This window comes from Solea senegalensis, linkage group LG10 (assembly GCF_019176455.1).
Source record: "Solea senegalensis isolate Sse05_10M linkage group LG10, IFAPA_SoseM_1, whole genome shotgun sequence".
In the NCBI taxonomy this organism is placed as follows: Eukaryota; Metazoa; Chordata; class Actinopteri; order Pleuronectiformes; family Soleidae; genus Solea; species Solea senegalensis.
In genome coordinates this window covers 16,323,024-16,339,158 of record NC_058030.1, presented here as the reverse complement: position 1 = coordinate 16,339,158, position 16,135 = coordinate 16,323,024, and the positions used below count along the sequence as shown (strand labels likewise).

At 41.5% G+C, this 16,135-nt stretch overlaps 1 protein-coding gene across 5 annotated transcripts in view; it reads left to right on the top strand.

Moving 5' to 3' along the window:
• Positions 1–202: 202 nt before the first annotated feature.
• Positions 203–16,135, top strand: part of abcc8 (ATP-binding cassette, sub-family C (CFTR/MRP), member 8) — a 54,922-nt gene continuing 38,989 nt past the window's right edge. For all 5 annotated transcript variants that reach the window (XM_044036137.1, XM_044036135.1, XM_044036136.1 and 2 more), the window contains exons 1-7: positions 203–630; positions 4,906–5,068; positions 9,771–9,912; positions 10,842–10,963; positions 11,951–12,117; positions 12,391–12,633; positions 15,799–15,987. In XM_044036137.1, the coding sequence (XP_043892072.1) occupies positions 610–630; positions 4,906–5,068; positions 9,771–9,912; positions 10,842–10,963; positions 11,951–12,117; positions 12,391–12,633; positions 15,799–15,987 (1,047 nt within the window). In that variant the 5' untranslated portion in view covers positions 203–609. The remainder of the gene's footprint in view (positions 631–4,905; positions 5,069–9,770; positions 9,913–10,841; positions 10,964–11,950; positions 12,118–12,390; positions 12,634–15,798; positions 15,988–16,135) is intronic.

Sequence of the window (16,135 nt, the reverse complement as noted above, 5' to 3'; positions counted from 1 at the left end):
TATCATCAAATGTGACTTACAGCAAATGACTGCATGAGTTATTTGGATAATTGTGTATAATTGTGTACAAACAATAGGATAAAATAAAATAATAATAATAATAATAACAATAATAAAAGACTAGCGCAATCCATCATGCTTTGTTACATGTGTGCTAGCATTCCTCTTTACTCTTACATAACCGCAGTGTGCAGCCACCGTCCCTCTGCCACTGTGATGGCATACGTGACGACTGCTCGCTGTGACCCATGCTGCTGTAACCCGCCGGTCGACGGTCAGACACCGACGGTGACCCCCCGCTAGGCTGAAGACCTGCCTTGCTCTTTGTCTCCCTCCTTCACTCCTTCCTCCTCCTCCTTCTCCTCGGTACCCGGGTTCAGCACCGTGGACAGCTCCCATCCGCCGACCTGCACCGTCTGCGCTCTGATGCGCAGACACAAGTAGGACAGTGAGAAGTCGACTGCACTGTGGAGCACATGAGAGAAGATTGCGACAGTCTGGCCGGTTTTTCCTTCCCTTTTCTTATTTTTCTCACATCCAGGCGACGCATGTGAAAGAGCTGAAGAGCGGTTTATTTGGGGGGAGTCAGGGAAACCAGGCCGAATCACAATGATCTCACGGTATAAACCGGTAAGTGTCACACGGTCACTGACTTTTTTTTTAATCGATGCCTTGAGTGTGTTTAAACAATAAGCTGCTTCACTGCTCAGTTATTTCCACGCACATGTTCAGCATGCACAGTGTTTGGTTTGGACTGCAGATTAAACTGCAAGACACGTTAGGTGATGTTTAGTGAATGAATCCACGAGTGCAGTAGAATGGTGTCAACACGTTTGATTTTATTTATTCAATTTGTAACCCTTATTTAACCCGCACTGTCAATAATCTCTTCTACATTAGTTACTGTTGAGTTAAAATGATACAGAATACCAACACTACTACTACAAGTGTTTATTATATATACCTAGATTAAACAATTATAAGGAATTAGTGTGAAATATTGGATGTGATGATTTTGCAGGAAGGCTGCTGACAGCCTTTTTTTTTTTCACAAAATAAGCTTTTATGTCAGATAGGAATGTTTAAACAAGAAAAAGAAAAACCTTTTGCTTAGCAGACATGATTCCACGAAATGATTCATGTTTCACTTTTCACCTCTTTTCACCTCTAACCCTCACTTTACTCCCCCCCCCCACACACACACTGAAGAGTCAATTATAGTTGGTATGGTATGTACCTGCGTCTGTGGTTATATGACAATACTTTTATGTTGCTTAAAAGCCCCCAGACTCTATTGAATATTCATGTCAGAATAGAATATAAAACTGGATTGCAAAAAAAGGAGTGCTTCCCTGACTATGTATTATTCAAAGGTCCAATGTGTAACATTAACCCTTTTGTTACCATCCAGGATTTGGCATGTGTACTTGTCATTACCGTAACTCCTAGACCGTTTGTGATATCTAGAAAATTAAAAAACTATGACTGGTGATCTGTCCACAGTGTGACTCAGCCTTTTGCCCTATGTCAGCTGCGACCCTCATGTGGAGTATAAAGCAGGCAGAAGATGGACAGATGGATACTGGAAAGCAGAGAAATAGAGCTTTTCACCCATATACTTGTCATTACGGTAGCCCTTGAGGACTTCCGCATAATGACCGTCCAATCACAGACAAGATTCACCAGCGCGTCACACGTTTGTGACGTTAGTCTCTCAGTACCGTAATTCCTAAATGGTTGAACAACCAGATACTGAAAGTGAACGTTATCTTGGAAAAAATTCTATAGCCATAAAATCCAAATAAATCCAGGCAGCCTTAATGGTCATAAGAGGGTTAAAGAGGGTGTAATGGTAGCAACTGAATATACTACTTACAGGATAAGTAGTATTATCACTCTATGTTGCCTTTAAGCCTGTACTTTGCTTTTCGGATATTTCCATCTTGCACAGACATGTTTCTACAGCAGCTCAAACAAAACAAACATTTTACGTTATGAAAAAGAAGCTTACAGTGCTTCGCCCACATAAAAATCCTGATCTGAACTACTAAAAAAAGAAGAAGGAGGAAATGGCAGAGAGAGTGGGAGATTGGAGAGAGTTGTGAAAGAGTGTTTGCATCCTTTCTGGTATGTGAAGGCCACACACTTCAAAAAGTGAGTGGAGTAGTCTTTCTGTACTACGTTTCTGTAGTCTCACCATTAGATGTCACTTATTCTTACACACTGGACCATGAAAATCAAGTAGAAACAGCCATAGTCATTCTGTGATCAATTGTCACATCAGAATACTGCCTTCTAAAAATCTACTTACTCTGGATTAAACAGGAAGAAATAAATAATGAATACATGTTGATGATATGCACTTTAAAGAATTATTGCACCAGAGGGTCACGATATGCTGGTTATTGTTCTCATTTGTTTTGTAACACAGGATTGTTGCTTCAACTGTCCCAGGGCAATTGGGTAATGGACAGTGCTGATCTGTGATGTAGGGCAGCACAGAATTACAACCCTGTCAGTTATCCTGCAGCTGAAGCAGTTTATTGGAAGATGAAATGCAATTCTGTAGTCAGCAACAGCACAGTGGCTTAGTGGGGCGGCATGGTGGATTAGAGGTTTGCACCGGTAGTGGTTAGCGCTGTTGCCTCACAAAGTTTAATTCTCAAACTGGGACCTTTCTGTGTAGTGTCTGCGTGGGTTGCCCCCACCATCAAAATGTTAGACACAGTCAGTAAGGTTAACCCATTGTGGTGGTGCTCTCTGTCGCAGCAGCTCTGTCAAACCCTCCATCTTACCTCGTCATTTCACTGTGCAGTTTCGGTTGTATAATGACAATAAAGATCCTTTCCTTTATATTGCAATTTGTAAGTCTGTGACATGCTCTGCCATGTTGAAATATCAGTTTTTTAGATGGTTTATGGGGCCACATGGTTGGTGTAGTGTTTTGCACTTCTGCCTTTGAGGCAAGAAGACCGGGGTTAGCAACCTGGTCGGAACAAGGGTCTTTGTGCATGGAGTTTGCTTGTAGTCCCTGTGTGTGCACAGGTTTTCTCTAGGTTCTCCGGTTTCCTCCCACAGTCCAAAAACATGCAATATGGGGAATAGATAAATTAGACACACTAAATTGACCATAGGTGTAAATGTGTGAATGGTTGTTTGTCTCTATATGCGTCCATGTGATGGACTGGCGACCTGTCCAGGGTGTTACCCTGCTTATCGCCCAATGTCAGCTATGTCAGACCCCGCGACCTTCCTGTGGAGGATAAAGCAGTATAGAAGATGGATGGAGTATACAATAGATCAGGTGTGATCTTCCATGTGTCAAGCGTCATCCTCTAAGTGTACCAAAGACACTCAGTGCTGGCTGCGTGTGAATGTGTACGTGTGTGTGGGGAAGTGTGATAGAAAAAGCGCTGCACATAGATGCGCTGTATTAATGTGTGAGTGAGGCAGAACTGTATTGTAAAGCAGCTGTGAGTCATCAACTTACCATTTACCATGAAATAGATGGTTGATGTGTCAAGAAGTGACAGAGCTGCTGTACGGTGTTAAAGTGAAGCTCGTCAGGATTTGTTTCACTTGCAGCTACACCTCGTGTCTCTTTCCCACATGGTTCATTGCTTCTTAAAAGCCTTTTGACCCTCCGACCTGTCAGTGAAATCTGACACAGTTTTGTGCTTGCAGTGAAATGTATTTGTTGTCCACTCTGCTGCAGGTCTATGTGTTTTTTTTGTGAAGTATTTCAAAGAGAGCAGCTTTTAAAGACTTTGGCAGAATTTAAAATGTGCATCAGACATACTGTACCTCTTAATGTTGTCCAGAGTGTCATAGTGTGTCAGAAAACTGCTAATGCTTTGTTAACATTGATGGTAAGTCATTTTAACCAGCAAGAAAAGGCCTTAGGTCATGGATTATCAACATCTGTTCCCATGTGGGTCTTTGTTGATCTATGAGTCAACTGCCACTGGCTGCAGTGGGAATTCTCCCTGCAACACTGGACACATGATTCATCCATCCCAGGATTGCATCAATATTTTAAACCCCTATGCTGTATTAATGCAGCCCAGTTATTCAGTCAGCACTTGCGTTTTTTCCTGCGAGTGAGAATGAGAGAGGGACAGTATATAAAATCACAACTGTATCAAATGCCACAGATGTAAAGTTATATAATTGTGGTGCTGGGATTTAGATTACAGCACCCATTCAGGGGCTGTACCTCTCTCTCTCCTCTGTGTCTCTCTCTCTCCTCAGCATTCATCGTGCTTCCCGCCCTTTCCCTGCTACAGTACCTTCAGTGACTCTGCAGCTCCGTCCTCCAGCTCGCCTGCACACTGTTCCCACCTCTGTTTTCGTCTCCCAAGGTCGACTTTGAGCTAGTGTTTGCAAAGAGACAGGAATAGCAGGTGCACTGCAGAGAGGCGTCGCTGCTCTCGCTGTCGAGCATGTTTGAGTGTGTGTATGCATGCGGTGTGAGCTTGCCTCCATGCATTCCAGCGGAGTTGTTCAGCGCCGTGCACAAGTGAAGGTTCTGATTTAAAAGGATGCCTCAAGACTGCGGGCAAACGGGATGCGGATGTCACTCACCAGCATGGCTGGGAAAGCTGCTTAGACTGTCAAAGAGGAGAGGAAACCGCTGCTGCACTGGACTGTGACTCTGTCCCTCTTCTCCCTCTCCCTTCCCTCACTCTGTTCCCTCTGTTTTGCTGATATTTGGAAGCTGGTTTTGTGAGGGAGGACAAAGGAGAGGTCACTTTGGGAATTACTGGGATCGCTGTCAGTTTTTGCCTTGAAAAGACAACATGCCCTGAGAACCTTGCTTTTAAACCTCTCTGTCTCTCCTCTCTTTGTGGTCCTCCTCCCCCTCTTCCTCCTCTTCCTCCTTTTCCTCTGGCCGGTTCCCTGCAGAGTCCTGGTTCCACCATGTCCTTGGCATTCTGTGGGAACGAGAATAACTCCATGGCCTATAATGTGGACGCTGGGGTCCTGAACAATGGCTGTTTCCTGGATGCGCTCAATGTGGTGCCACATGTCTTCCTCCTCTTCATCACCTTTCCCATCCTCTTCATTGGTGAGTGTCAGTGGGAGGTGAGCACCTTAACCTCGCCACACCACGCCTCCCCACACAGGTCACACACATACACACAAACACCCATTCAGATATGTGCTCAGCTGAACTAAGACATGTTTTCTCTCTCTCTGCCCTTCACAGTCTCTGACTTCTTTACTTTTGCATGTGATGAATTGCAGAATATATTCACCTGTTCATTTCAGTGAAGAATATCTCTTGCATAACTTTGTTACCATTTCACCGTCGATGCTCATCTATACACTTTGTAGGTGTTTGCCAGCCCATAAACAATAGTTGAAACATGAGCCATCTGTATATGAGTCATCAGTAGGACAGATAAGGACATATTTATTGTGTTGCAAGCATTTTTGCAGGGTAAATTTGACTCCTGTGATGGAATGTAGTGTGCAGAGGTGAGCAGATGCCAAACTCCTGAGATTAGGTTACACCTCTTTTACTCCCCTTGCAGGCTGCTGGCCATTCTATTAGTGTCCTCATCAGAGAGTAATGAATGAGCTCTGTGTCGCTGCACACCTTCTGCTGCTGCTGTGGTCAGTCACATGTGCTCTGGCCTCTTCATGTGCCCTCTCATATCAGTCGCCACGCGTGTGATGTGTCTGTTTGAAAGCACTTTGTCACTCCACATGTTAACAGTGTTGTTGAAGTGGAAGAATGCATTATGCAAGCTCTCTGTTAGGGCTCAGCAATGGATCGAAATTTTATCAAAATCACAATACGGCCGACTTCAAATCTCAAATCTCAGGAGGCACAGTATTTCTTAAAGACAAAATGTGTGTCAAATGACCATTTTTAGCTCAAATTGTCTGGACCCTATGCACATGATATTCTACAGACTGAGGAAAACTTACATTTTTGTTTCTCACAGATCTGCACAAATATCATGCAGTATATTCATTTTGAATATGTTATTTAAATGAGAATAAAGATGTAAAAATGATCATTCCCTCTGATATCGCAAATCATATCCCAATCACAATTTCGGTCAAAAATAATTGCAATTAGATATTTATTCAAAATTATTCAGTCCTACTTTCTGGTTAGCTCCAGTGCCTTGTGGCTTTAGCTTCCTCTTTGTGAAGGATAAGCAGAATAGATCATTCTTAGAGACTTGGTTGGGACCCACGGCTTGGTTATGGTAGTTGTTTGCATAAAATATGCAGTTAATGTGCTGCACTTTCACCCTGTGACACAATGTGTTCATGCACATTTATAAAAATGACTGTCCCATGCTATATTTATTTTATAAGCATTGGATCTATTTGGATCATTTTATTTTGTAAGCAGCAGACAGAGATTGAAAGTCAACGTGGGTCACATGATGAGAGGAGATGACATGCTGACAATAATGAACCGAAAATGTTATATATATTAAATATTCATGATCAAACAGGGAGACAGGGAGAGAGAGGGAGAGAGAGAGAGAGAGAGAGAGCTATTAGCTAACCTTGGCTCAAGCTCCTTGTTATGCCGCCATATCTGGAAGAAAAGTCTGACATGAACTTTCTCACCTCTCTGCATCAATATTTTAACGCATTCCCACTGCACAACCTCGAGTAGAGAAACCCAACAATTCACACAATGAACAAACACTAGACATCAGTGGAGAGAAAAAACTACTCCCTTTTAACAGGAAGAAATCACAAAGATGTGAGGCCATCTGCCTCGACCGGTTGGGGTGAAAGGAAAAATTGGGGACAAAAGAGGAAGGGAACAGAAAGTAGGGAGAGAAAGTGAAAGAGGGAGCCGAGTTGGAAACACAATAGAGAGATCGGGAGCAGATAGTTAACAGTTAAGTTATACATTTATACAAGACATTTCTGAATCAGTTATGACATGTTTATAGTACTACAGTGTCATTTATACAAGCAGCAGGAGATATTGTTGATAACAATGATACTGGTATCAATTTTAATCATAGCATAATAATAAAAACGAGGACATAAAAACGGAGGACAGTGTATTTCTTACAGCTATCACCTTTAGTGCTGTGTTTATATTTCATATATCAGATATTAATCATATCTCTCAACTCAACTGCGTGTTACAGAAGGCAGTCAAAATAGTCAGAAGTGTTATAATATACGCAAAAAATTACTCTTGTTGCAATTTAAATTGTGACTTGGGTCATAATAGTTTGTTTTCTTTAAAAAGCCAACCATATACACTAAATAGGTTTGCAAAACGCTGTCCGAGATAATGGATAGATGGACTGTAACACAGTGTGTTTAAAAACTGGTGTAGGAACATTTCCAACAAATCCAACAAAGTGATACTGCCTTTATGCCTAAGAATAGCCTCCTTGATTATAAGATTCTTTCTTTTTTTTACACGACTGAAGAACTGAGAGCTCACCAGGCTTCATCGAAGTCAGGGAGTTTAGGATATCATGTTTCTGTCATCCTGTATCAAGACTGCGGGTGACTGTAGCATGATTTTTGTCTCAGTTTCCGAAGCCTTACAACCTTATGAAAAAGTTATGAGGCTACATTGTTGAAGGAAAAGCCACCAGCTGCAGTCTCCCCTTGTCACTCTGAGCTATGCTGCTTTCACTAGCTCTAAGGAAAGACCTCAGAGGTGTGAAACACCACATTCTGCTGTCATTATCCCCTGCAGCTTTGTGCCTCTTTGCTCTAACAAATGCTGCCTTGTGGGTTCACCAAATCACCTCAGGGAAAACACTGATCTGTGATCATGGACATTTGGATTGGAATGATGTAACCGAATGTCAGTCTTTTTTAATTTTCACAGCAGATATTTGTCAAAATGAAATAGTTGAACAAACAACATGATTATTAAGGGTTCCACTCCAGTTTTAAGGAAGCCAGGGTCATGCATTGTGTTACATCACACTAAATACTTGATGTTTCACCATGATGCTCCTGTAATGTCACTATAAAAGGACCAATAGAGAGAATACAACACAGTGGAATCATTGTACAAATATGAATATAAAATACAACATTGTAAATCACAGCATACAGTGATACAAATAATAAAATCAGTTCTAAGTTCAGCTAAGGATTTGCATTTATCACCAATCTTATGATTTTATATGGCATTTGTGTACATTTGTCAACAGGAAACAATATATCTGTGTTACAATAATACACAAGATTTTTGTTTTAGGTATGAACAAATAACATGAATTACCGTGTGTTTGTAAGAGACGACATGCAGTTTGATTGTGTGTGTAAGTGTGTGTGCGTTTGTGTGTGTGTTTGTGAGATTACCAGTCAGCGCCAACATTAACTATTCCAGAGCAGGGGAGTCATTAGCTCAGCTTGATTGTGAAGAGGGTGCTTTTTAACAGCAGTGACTTACATTAATAAAACAAACTGCATATTGATGACCACATCAAGTTCTTGTTTAAACTGAAATGGGGTTAAAGGGAAACGATCTATAGCCACTTAAATAATCGACTGAAGGATCCTGGGCTCGCAGCCATCTCTCCACTCTCATTACTTCGTCTGTCAACCACCAGGCAATATTCAAAAAAGACTGCCATTCAACCCAGGATGTCCATCTTTTTACCTTTCCTGCTGCTGGATTAGGGTTAGGGTTTGCAATTACTGCTGCAGGCCACGTGGATGTGTTCAGATTTTGGATATATTTTTTTACTTTCAATCCCTTATTTTGCGCAACTTCTTTCCAAACATTCAGACATTAGACACTTGAATTTATCATTTCAACTTCTCATTCATACCAGTTCAATGAAGCACGTCATATTAGCTTCAGGTCAGACAGGAGGCAGCAATCCCACTGCAATTTCTTCAGACATTGCTTTCTCTTGTTCACATTAGCTCTTGTTTTTTCGTTGTTGCATGGGGAGGAGAGAGCATCAGGTCAAGATTGTGCAAAGATATATTTTTTTTATTTATTTACAGCCATTTCCATGTAAATGAGTCATGGAAAATTAACATCAGCTCGTCATTCGCTCTTGTTATTCAGCTTCGCATGGGGAGTAGACACAACTTTTAAATATAAATGAAAAGTTTCATGAGTTGACTGTACTGCTACAAATAAACATACACTTTTCAGTGGAGGTTGAATGCATGCTCTGACAACAGCAATGAAGCACTCCCTAAACACCTGACTATGTGTCACAGCTAGGAGCGACGCTAGCTCAGTGGTAGTCTTCTTTGTCAGGTCGATTTCTGGCTCCGCAAGTCTACATGCCGATGTGTCCAACTCCACGTTGCTCCTCATGGCTGTGCCAGCAATGTGTGAATGGGAGATGAGTTATAGAACGTGCACTGCACATAGATGCTCTTTATGAAATGGCAAACAAATTAGCGTAAAGCAGCTTTGAGTGGTCATCAAGACTAGAAAAGCATTATCTAAATACAGACGATTTACCATTTACAGCTGCTGCTGTTCCCTTCACCATGCAGCTCCAAGTTTCCTGTACTGTATCTCTTCTCTTCTCTTCTCTTCTCTTCTCTTCTCTTCTCTTCTCTTCTCTATCTTTGACAGTGTGTTGAGTGGGAGAGAAAACTAAGAACCATGTGTTTGTAATAACTCAGAAGTCCACAGGGAGCGACGAGGTTCTGCACTGGAATTTTAAGTCAAAATTAGGCAGTGTTATATTTTTCATAGAAATTTGTCATGGGAAATTCCAATGTCACACCAGTGACACACCATCTGACCGTCTAAATGTTCGTTTCCTGTTCTCCTGTTTGAGGTTGGGGCAGCCAGAGTTCAAAGGTCCACATCCACCACAGCACCTGGCTTCACTTTCCTGGTCACAACCTACGCTGGCTCCTCACCTTCATCCTGCTCTTCATCCTTGTCTGTGAGATTGCAGAGGGCATCGTCTCTGACGGGTGCGTCTAACACTTTGCCGCCTCATTGTGATGTCACACGAAATAATGTTGTCATTAATCCATGTGGACTCTGAAAACCAACAGGGAGCATGCATTTTACTTTACATGCCATCATTAGACTTCATTGTTGTGTGATAATGGTTCCTTGCTCTCTAATCACACCTGAGATGAGAGAATACAATTAACATCATTAACAGCGAATCATCATCTCTTGTCTCCAGATAACAATAACACGTTTCACAAGGGAATGGTGTGCTTTAACTGAAAGGAGAACATGACATTATAAAACCACATTAAATGGATGTCCAGCTTCAAGTAAATAATTTACATAAACAAGCGTGTGAGAGTGTGAAACAGAGGCTCAGCGTTTAGCACTGAGTTTAATTTGGGCTAACTTGGGTCTGATTGGTAAAGACAATATGGGGTTTTAAAGGTAACAAGGCAACAGTTGACTCCTGAGTGTTTTAATGTAGTGTTTTAATGTTTCCAGTCATAGCTGACATTTTGTAATACATAGTTTGCTGGGGTTTTTTTGGTTTTTGAAAATCCTGATTATAGCTTCTTACCATCTGTGCCAGCTGCACCCTTGACACGCAGCTTTTGACGAGCTCTCTTCATCTATTTGCTCCTTTTACTTGGCTTTTTACGCTGATTTCGGTGCTTTACTTCTAATCCCTGGATGGTAGTTTATGTTTGTCTCTCTGTATTTACCTGAACCATTAACAGTTTATTTTTACATCTACATTCACACATAATAATACAAGTTAAAGAGATGAGTTGCATTATTCATGTTCCATCTTCCTGGATAACACAGACAGGACATGTATCCAGCCTGGTTAGTGACTGAAACAAACATGCATACATAAATCTGTGTCCTATTGTGCTGACTCTAATCCTTCTTCTCCTCTATCTGACATTCATTTTCGCAGATTCAGCCAATCTCACCACCTCCACCTGTATATGCCGGCAGGTCTGGCCTTCATGGCTGGAATCACCTCTATAATCTACTATCATAACATCGAGACGTCCAACTTTCCAAAACTACTACTAGGTACTGTGCCCTTACATTCATATCTGTGTAAATCATTAGTGTGTGATTTTCTTTTCGTCCACTTAACGTAATTAAACACTACTTTGACCCTTTAATGTTGGTCTTTGGGCAGCAGTGCAGACCTGAGCTGTTAATAGCTTAAAACTATGCTTGCAGAATGATATATTTATAATGCACAGCCATATGGATCACTATATGACATTGGAAAATAATTGAAGGCAATATCATTAGTGTAATTGTACTGCTGCTCTGGGTAGAGACAGTATTAACCATCGCATTTCATCAACAACATGAGTTTTACCTGAGAAATGTACACAGTTTTGCTTAGGTATAGTTCGTGCTTCATGACAATCAAAGCCCTCGTCTCCTGTTTAGTTACACAAGATTATCACCAATGTTTTTTCAGCTTTATTTATTTATCATAATGTTGTCCCCTTTTATCTGTGAACATTTTTTCACATAAAATGTAATTTTTCCTCTATTCCTCCGCTCCTGTAATGTAAAAAATCAGCCTGCTGATGCTGATGTTCTTCTACCGCCCCCACAGACTTTCACATCTCTATATCACAGTCAGTCTCTTTAGGAGAAGTGACGTGCACGGTGTAGTGTTGGGGTCATGTTATAAATGTTCATTACTCTAAATAAACTCCTGAGTATTTGACCTAGTTAACCAGCAGGGTAAACCAATGTTTAACCAATGGGAGTGAGATCTTATGCCTCTTTTCTGGAGTCAAATTGGAGTTCATTTAAGGATCACCATACCTAAAGGTTATGACCTCTGACCCATGGCTGTACTGTGATGAAGAATGTTTGATTACTGCACAAATCTGAAAAAAACAAACAAAAATGATTTGTTTTGATGTTATTGAGCCAAACAAAACATACATGCATGTTTTTCATATCATAAATAATGTTTGACTGTATGTCGTCAGGTTTGTTATCAGTGATTTGCTTTTTGTCTCTTTGGTCCTTGTTAAACATACTTAGCTCTGCTGATCTACTGGGTGCTGGCATTCATCATGAAGACCATCAAGTTTGCCAAATACACAGAACATGGTATCGGCCCCAGGCAGCTACGCTACTGCATCACTGGACTGCTGGTGCTGCTCTATGGACTACTACTCGCTGTGGAGATCAATGTCATCCTGGGCAGGGTGAGTGTGTGTTCATGTGTGTGTGTGTGCGTGTGTGTGTGTGTGTGCGTGTGTGTATTTGTGCAGGCATGTGTAGCCATGTGATTGTTGTCTGTTCTTAGACTCAAATAGCTGATGTTAAAAATAGTATGGCTCCAGTGACGCTATATGTTTTTCTTTTGTTAAGATACAGAAATGTCCTTAATTACACAAGCAATGTATAGCATTTAAAATAAATATCTATATAGATATAATCACACATGTTTCACCTTCATTTATTTTCTTCTATCGCAGCGCTACATGTGTTTTGCAAACCCCACAGAGGTGAAGCCCCCTGAGGACCTTCAGGACCTGGGTGTTCGATTCCTGCAGCCCTTTGTGAACCTACTGTCCAAAGCCACCTACTGGTGGATGAACACTTTCATTACCTCTGCTCACAGACGACCCATTGACCTCAAAGTCATCGGCAAACTGCCCATTGCAATGAGAGCCCTTACCAACTATATAAAGCTGCGGCAAGCCTTCGAAGACCAGAAGGTTAGTACACTGACACACAGTTTAACACTAGAGGATATGGTTGCCGTTTAAAACTAGATAGGTCAGTGTGAAAAGGCTTCAGAGCACGCACAGTTCCTGCGAAACATTACACAACACGGACTGAAGAATACTCCAATTACATGGCACACGAGTGCAGTACATTTCAGAGTGAAATGTTCTCACATCACAAGTAGAAATTCACCGCACTTCTGCGTAACTGAGAACATGTAAAAGAAGTGATAAACATTACACTTTTCTTCTTGGCATCATTGTTGCGGAAAAAATAGTCGTGACTACATGAGGCAGTATCATTAGGCAGCATAATTATGGGACTGCCACTTCTGAATGCATTATTATCCAGAGATCACCACTGAGCATCCACTCACAGACACAAATGAGGTTTGAAATCTTGATGAAAGATCTTGGACTGCAGCGTTTTTCATACATAAATAAAGTTCATCTCTGTCCCATAAAGTCTCAGTCCTGGCTGGACGGGGGCCACGAGTCAGACGTCACAAACATGACTAATCAAGAGGGTTAACATTGAAATGTCACACTGCCTGTAAATACACAGAGCTGGTCATTATGCTCTGACTCTGCTCTCACTCCTGTAATTCCCTTTAAATCCCCTTTTAGTTAGAACTGGAAAGGCCATATAATTTCATTCAATATGAGTTATAACTCTGACAAGACCAAACAATCCCGTGTGTCAAGCTCTTACAAAAGAAGAGTGGTTAAGACCCTACCTTGTGTACCAAAGACATCATGGTCGCAAGTTCGATTCCACCCCTGGCTAATTGTACTTGATTCCATTGTAAGTCGCTTTGGATAAAAGCGTCTGCTAAATGACATGTAATGTAATGTAATGTAATGTAAGAAATATAAAGCACCAAAATATACAAAGTCAAACATAAATCTTGATTTTTTTTTTTTACATTAAGATCTATGCCAGGGGTATCAAACTCAAATGACCTGGGGGCCAATGAGCATAAAGTCTGGTCAAGCGGGGGCCGACATAGAACAACTACTTAGTAGCCGGTGGGCAATATAAGATATTCATTATGATATTAGACAGAATTGCAAAGTAAAAGTGCTTGTTTTGATATTAAATGATTCACAATAAAAACATATTTATGATGCACAAAAACGGAGAATAAAATTGAACATTTTGCAAATAATGACAAGGATAATTGTGATTAAAACAGCTTAAATATATGTAATTTCATGTTGAGTATAATACATTTAATAAAGCAATGATTACAACCGAATGTCTTATTACTATTATAAAAATATTTCCGGCAAATACATATTCTGTCTCTATTCCATCGCCTTGCACATGTGGCCCCCGGGCCACCAGTTTGACACATGTGATCTATGCAATATTTGCAGTAAAATGCCCTCATCTCGCAATCCAAGCCTGAACCCCATCTTTCCCCCAAGTCTGACACATATTGCTTCAGTAATTTTCTGTAATTTTGAAGATAAGTTAACAAACCAACCAGTTGTATTACACTGTAGTGTGTGGCACTAAAGTACTCTCTAACCTCACCTCTAACCAGTTGGTCTGACCATTTAAACATTTCTGCGTGGTGAAGTGGAAACTAGACAGGTGATGGAAATGTGACTGCTACACTGTTATGTGTGATGGACTGACAAAGTGGCAGTGCATGTGTTAGTTGTGTCGTCGCTGCAGCGTGCTTCTAACCAGCTGTAGGGAACTGATGGAAGGATGCTGATGAATGTGTCGGCAGCGGTCAGACTGACTCAAGGTCAGTTTGCTTATTACTCGTGGATTTGGTCGTCAGAGACCTCTGTCCACATGTCAAGGTGCCCTGTAGCAACGCTGCTTTGATGCACTGCTTTCGCCCTGATGTGGTTTTCCAGGATTTCTAATGCTGCACGAGCTGAGAATATTTCTCCTTGTTGTTCTTCCTTTTCCTCTCGTCTCAGTTTTGGAGCACGTGTTAGGGAAAGGGGCCTCCTCTACAGGGTCATCGTTTTCCAGTGTTTGCAAGGTCAGAGAAATTCGTCAGTGCTGCGTGTATATCCGGTGTGAAAGCAAACCCATTTCCTTCCGGCATGAGCGAGGGGATGAGAGGGATCGAGAGATCCCAGTGGAGAGGTGGGGGAAGGGGTGGGGGTGGGACACTTGAAGGAGAGGCCGGAGGCGCCGGGTCATTCCCATTCTACTGTGAACGGGACGACATCCCGACCCCTGTGGGGGTGAGTGCTCTGCACATCATGGGAAGCTAGTTTCACTTTGTGCGTATGAGAATGAAACATGAAACATTCTCCTTCCTTTTACTGCTTCAACCTACAGCAAGGTAGACAGAAAGGATAAGTGGGTGTGTGAATGTGACTCAGTCCTTCTCAGAACTGGAGGAACATAAGAGTATGTGACCATTATTTAGTATTTCTATTTTTCCATTGAAGTTCATAGATAAACTCAGACTTTAAACAAGAAATCTTTCATTGTGCACATCACACACACACGCACACAAATGTGCAGATATATTCCTCTGACAGTTGTGAACAAACTTACTGAACCAAGCTGAACCAAACTAAGTTTTCAAAGTTAGTTTGAATATTATTATGAATATAAAGTGAGATTACTTTGTCTCCCCATCTGTTCGGGAAAAATGTTCAACTCTCAAAGTGATTCTCGGATCTTAATAGTCTCTTGAAGTAATGTGAGACCTCTAAACTGCCTTTTCACTTGTTCAGTCCTCATCATCTGCAACACTGTCACTGTTTTCTAACGCCATTAGTTAGAGATTTTTGACTGACCATTACTCATCGCACCCCATGATGCTGCTGCAGCAGAACAAGGATGGAAACTCTGTCCTTGAGCTCAGTTTGAAGGTTTCTCACTAACCCTTGAGTTAATAGTGTCAATTTTATGAGCTTTTATGCTCAAGCATAGAAAATATCTGTGCAATCTTTGGTGTTTGAACAGCTAACCATGTAACCATGCTATTTCCATTGCACTTATTGAACAATTTGAATGTGTCCTGGTGATTTATGCTTTTCATGCTTCATATTTTAATACTGTTAGTTATTTAAAACGAACAGAATTGTTTTCAGCAAATGATATTCATCAGCCAAGTGCAGCTCATTACCACTCACCGTCTTCACTGACCTCGTCTTCCTCCTCTGTCTCCTCAGAGGCCTCAGGACACAGCACCACTGGGTCCAAAGTGGATCTGGCAGGCCTTAAGAAAAGCGTTTGGGAGGCCGCTCATACTCAGCATCACATTCCGCTTCTTAGCCGACCTCCTGGGCTTTGCCGGTCCACTCTGCATCTCGGGCATCGTCCACCACATCAGCAAGGACAACCGCACCATTCAGCCGCCGGTGAGGGGGGGGAAACAACACACACATTACATTTTTTTTATGCTACCTTTAATCTTGTTTAATGTATGAAAAAGTAGCAGTAACACCCTGCGAAGGGATTTGTTTTGTTGTTGTTCATGGGTCTTCGCCTCAAAATCACATTAGATCA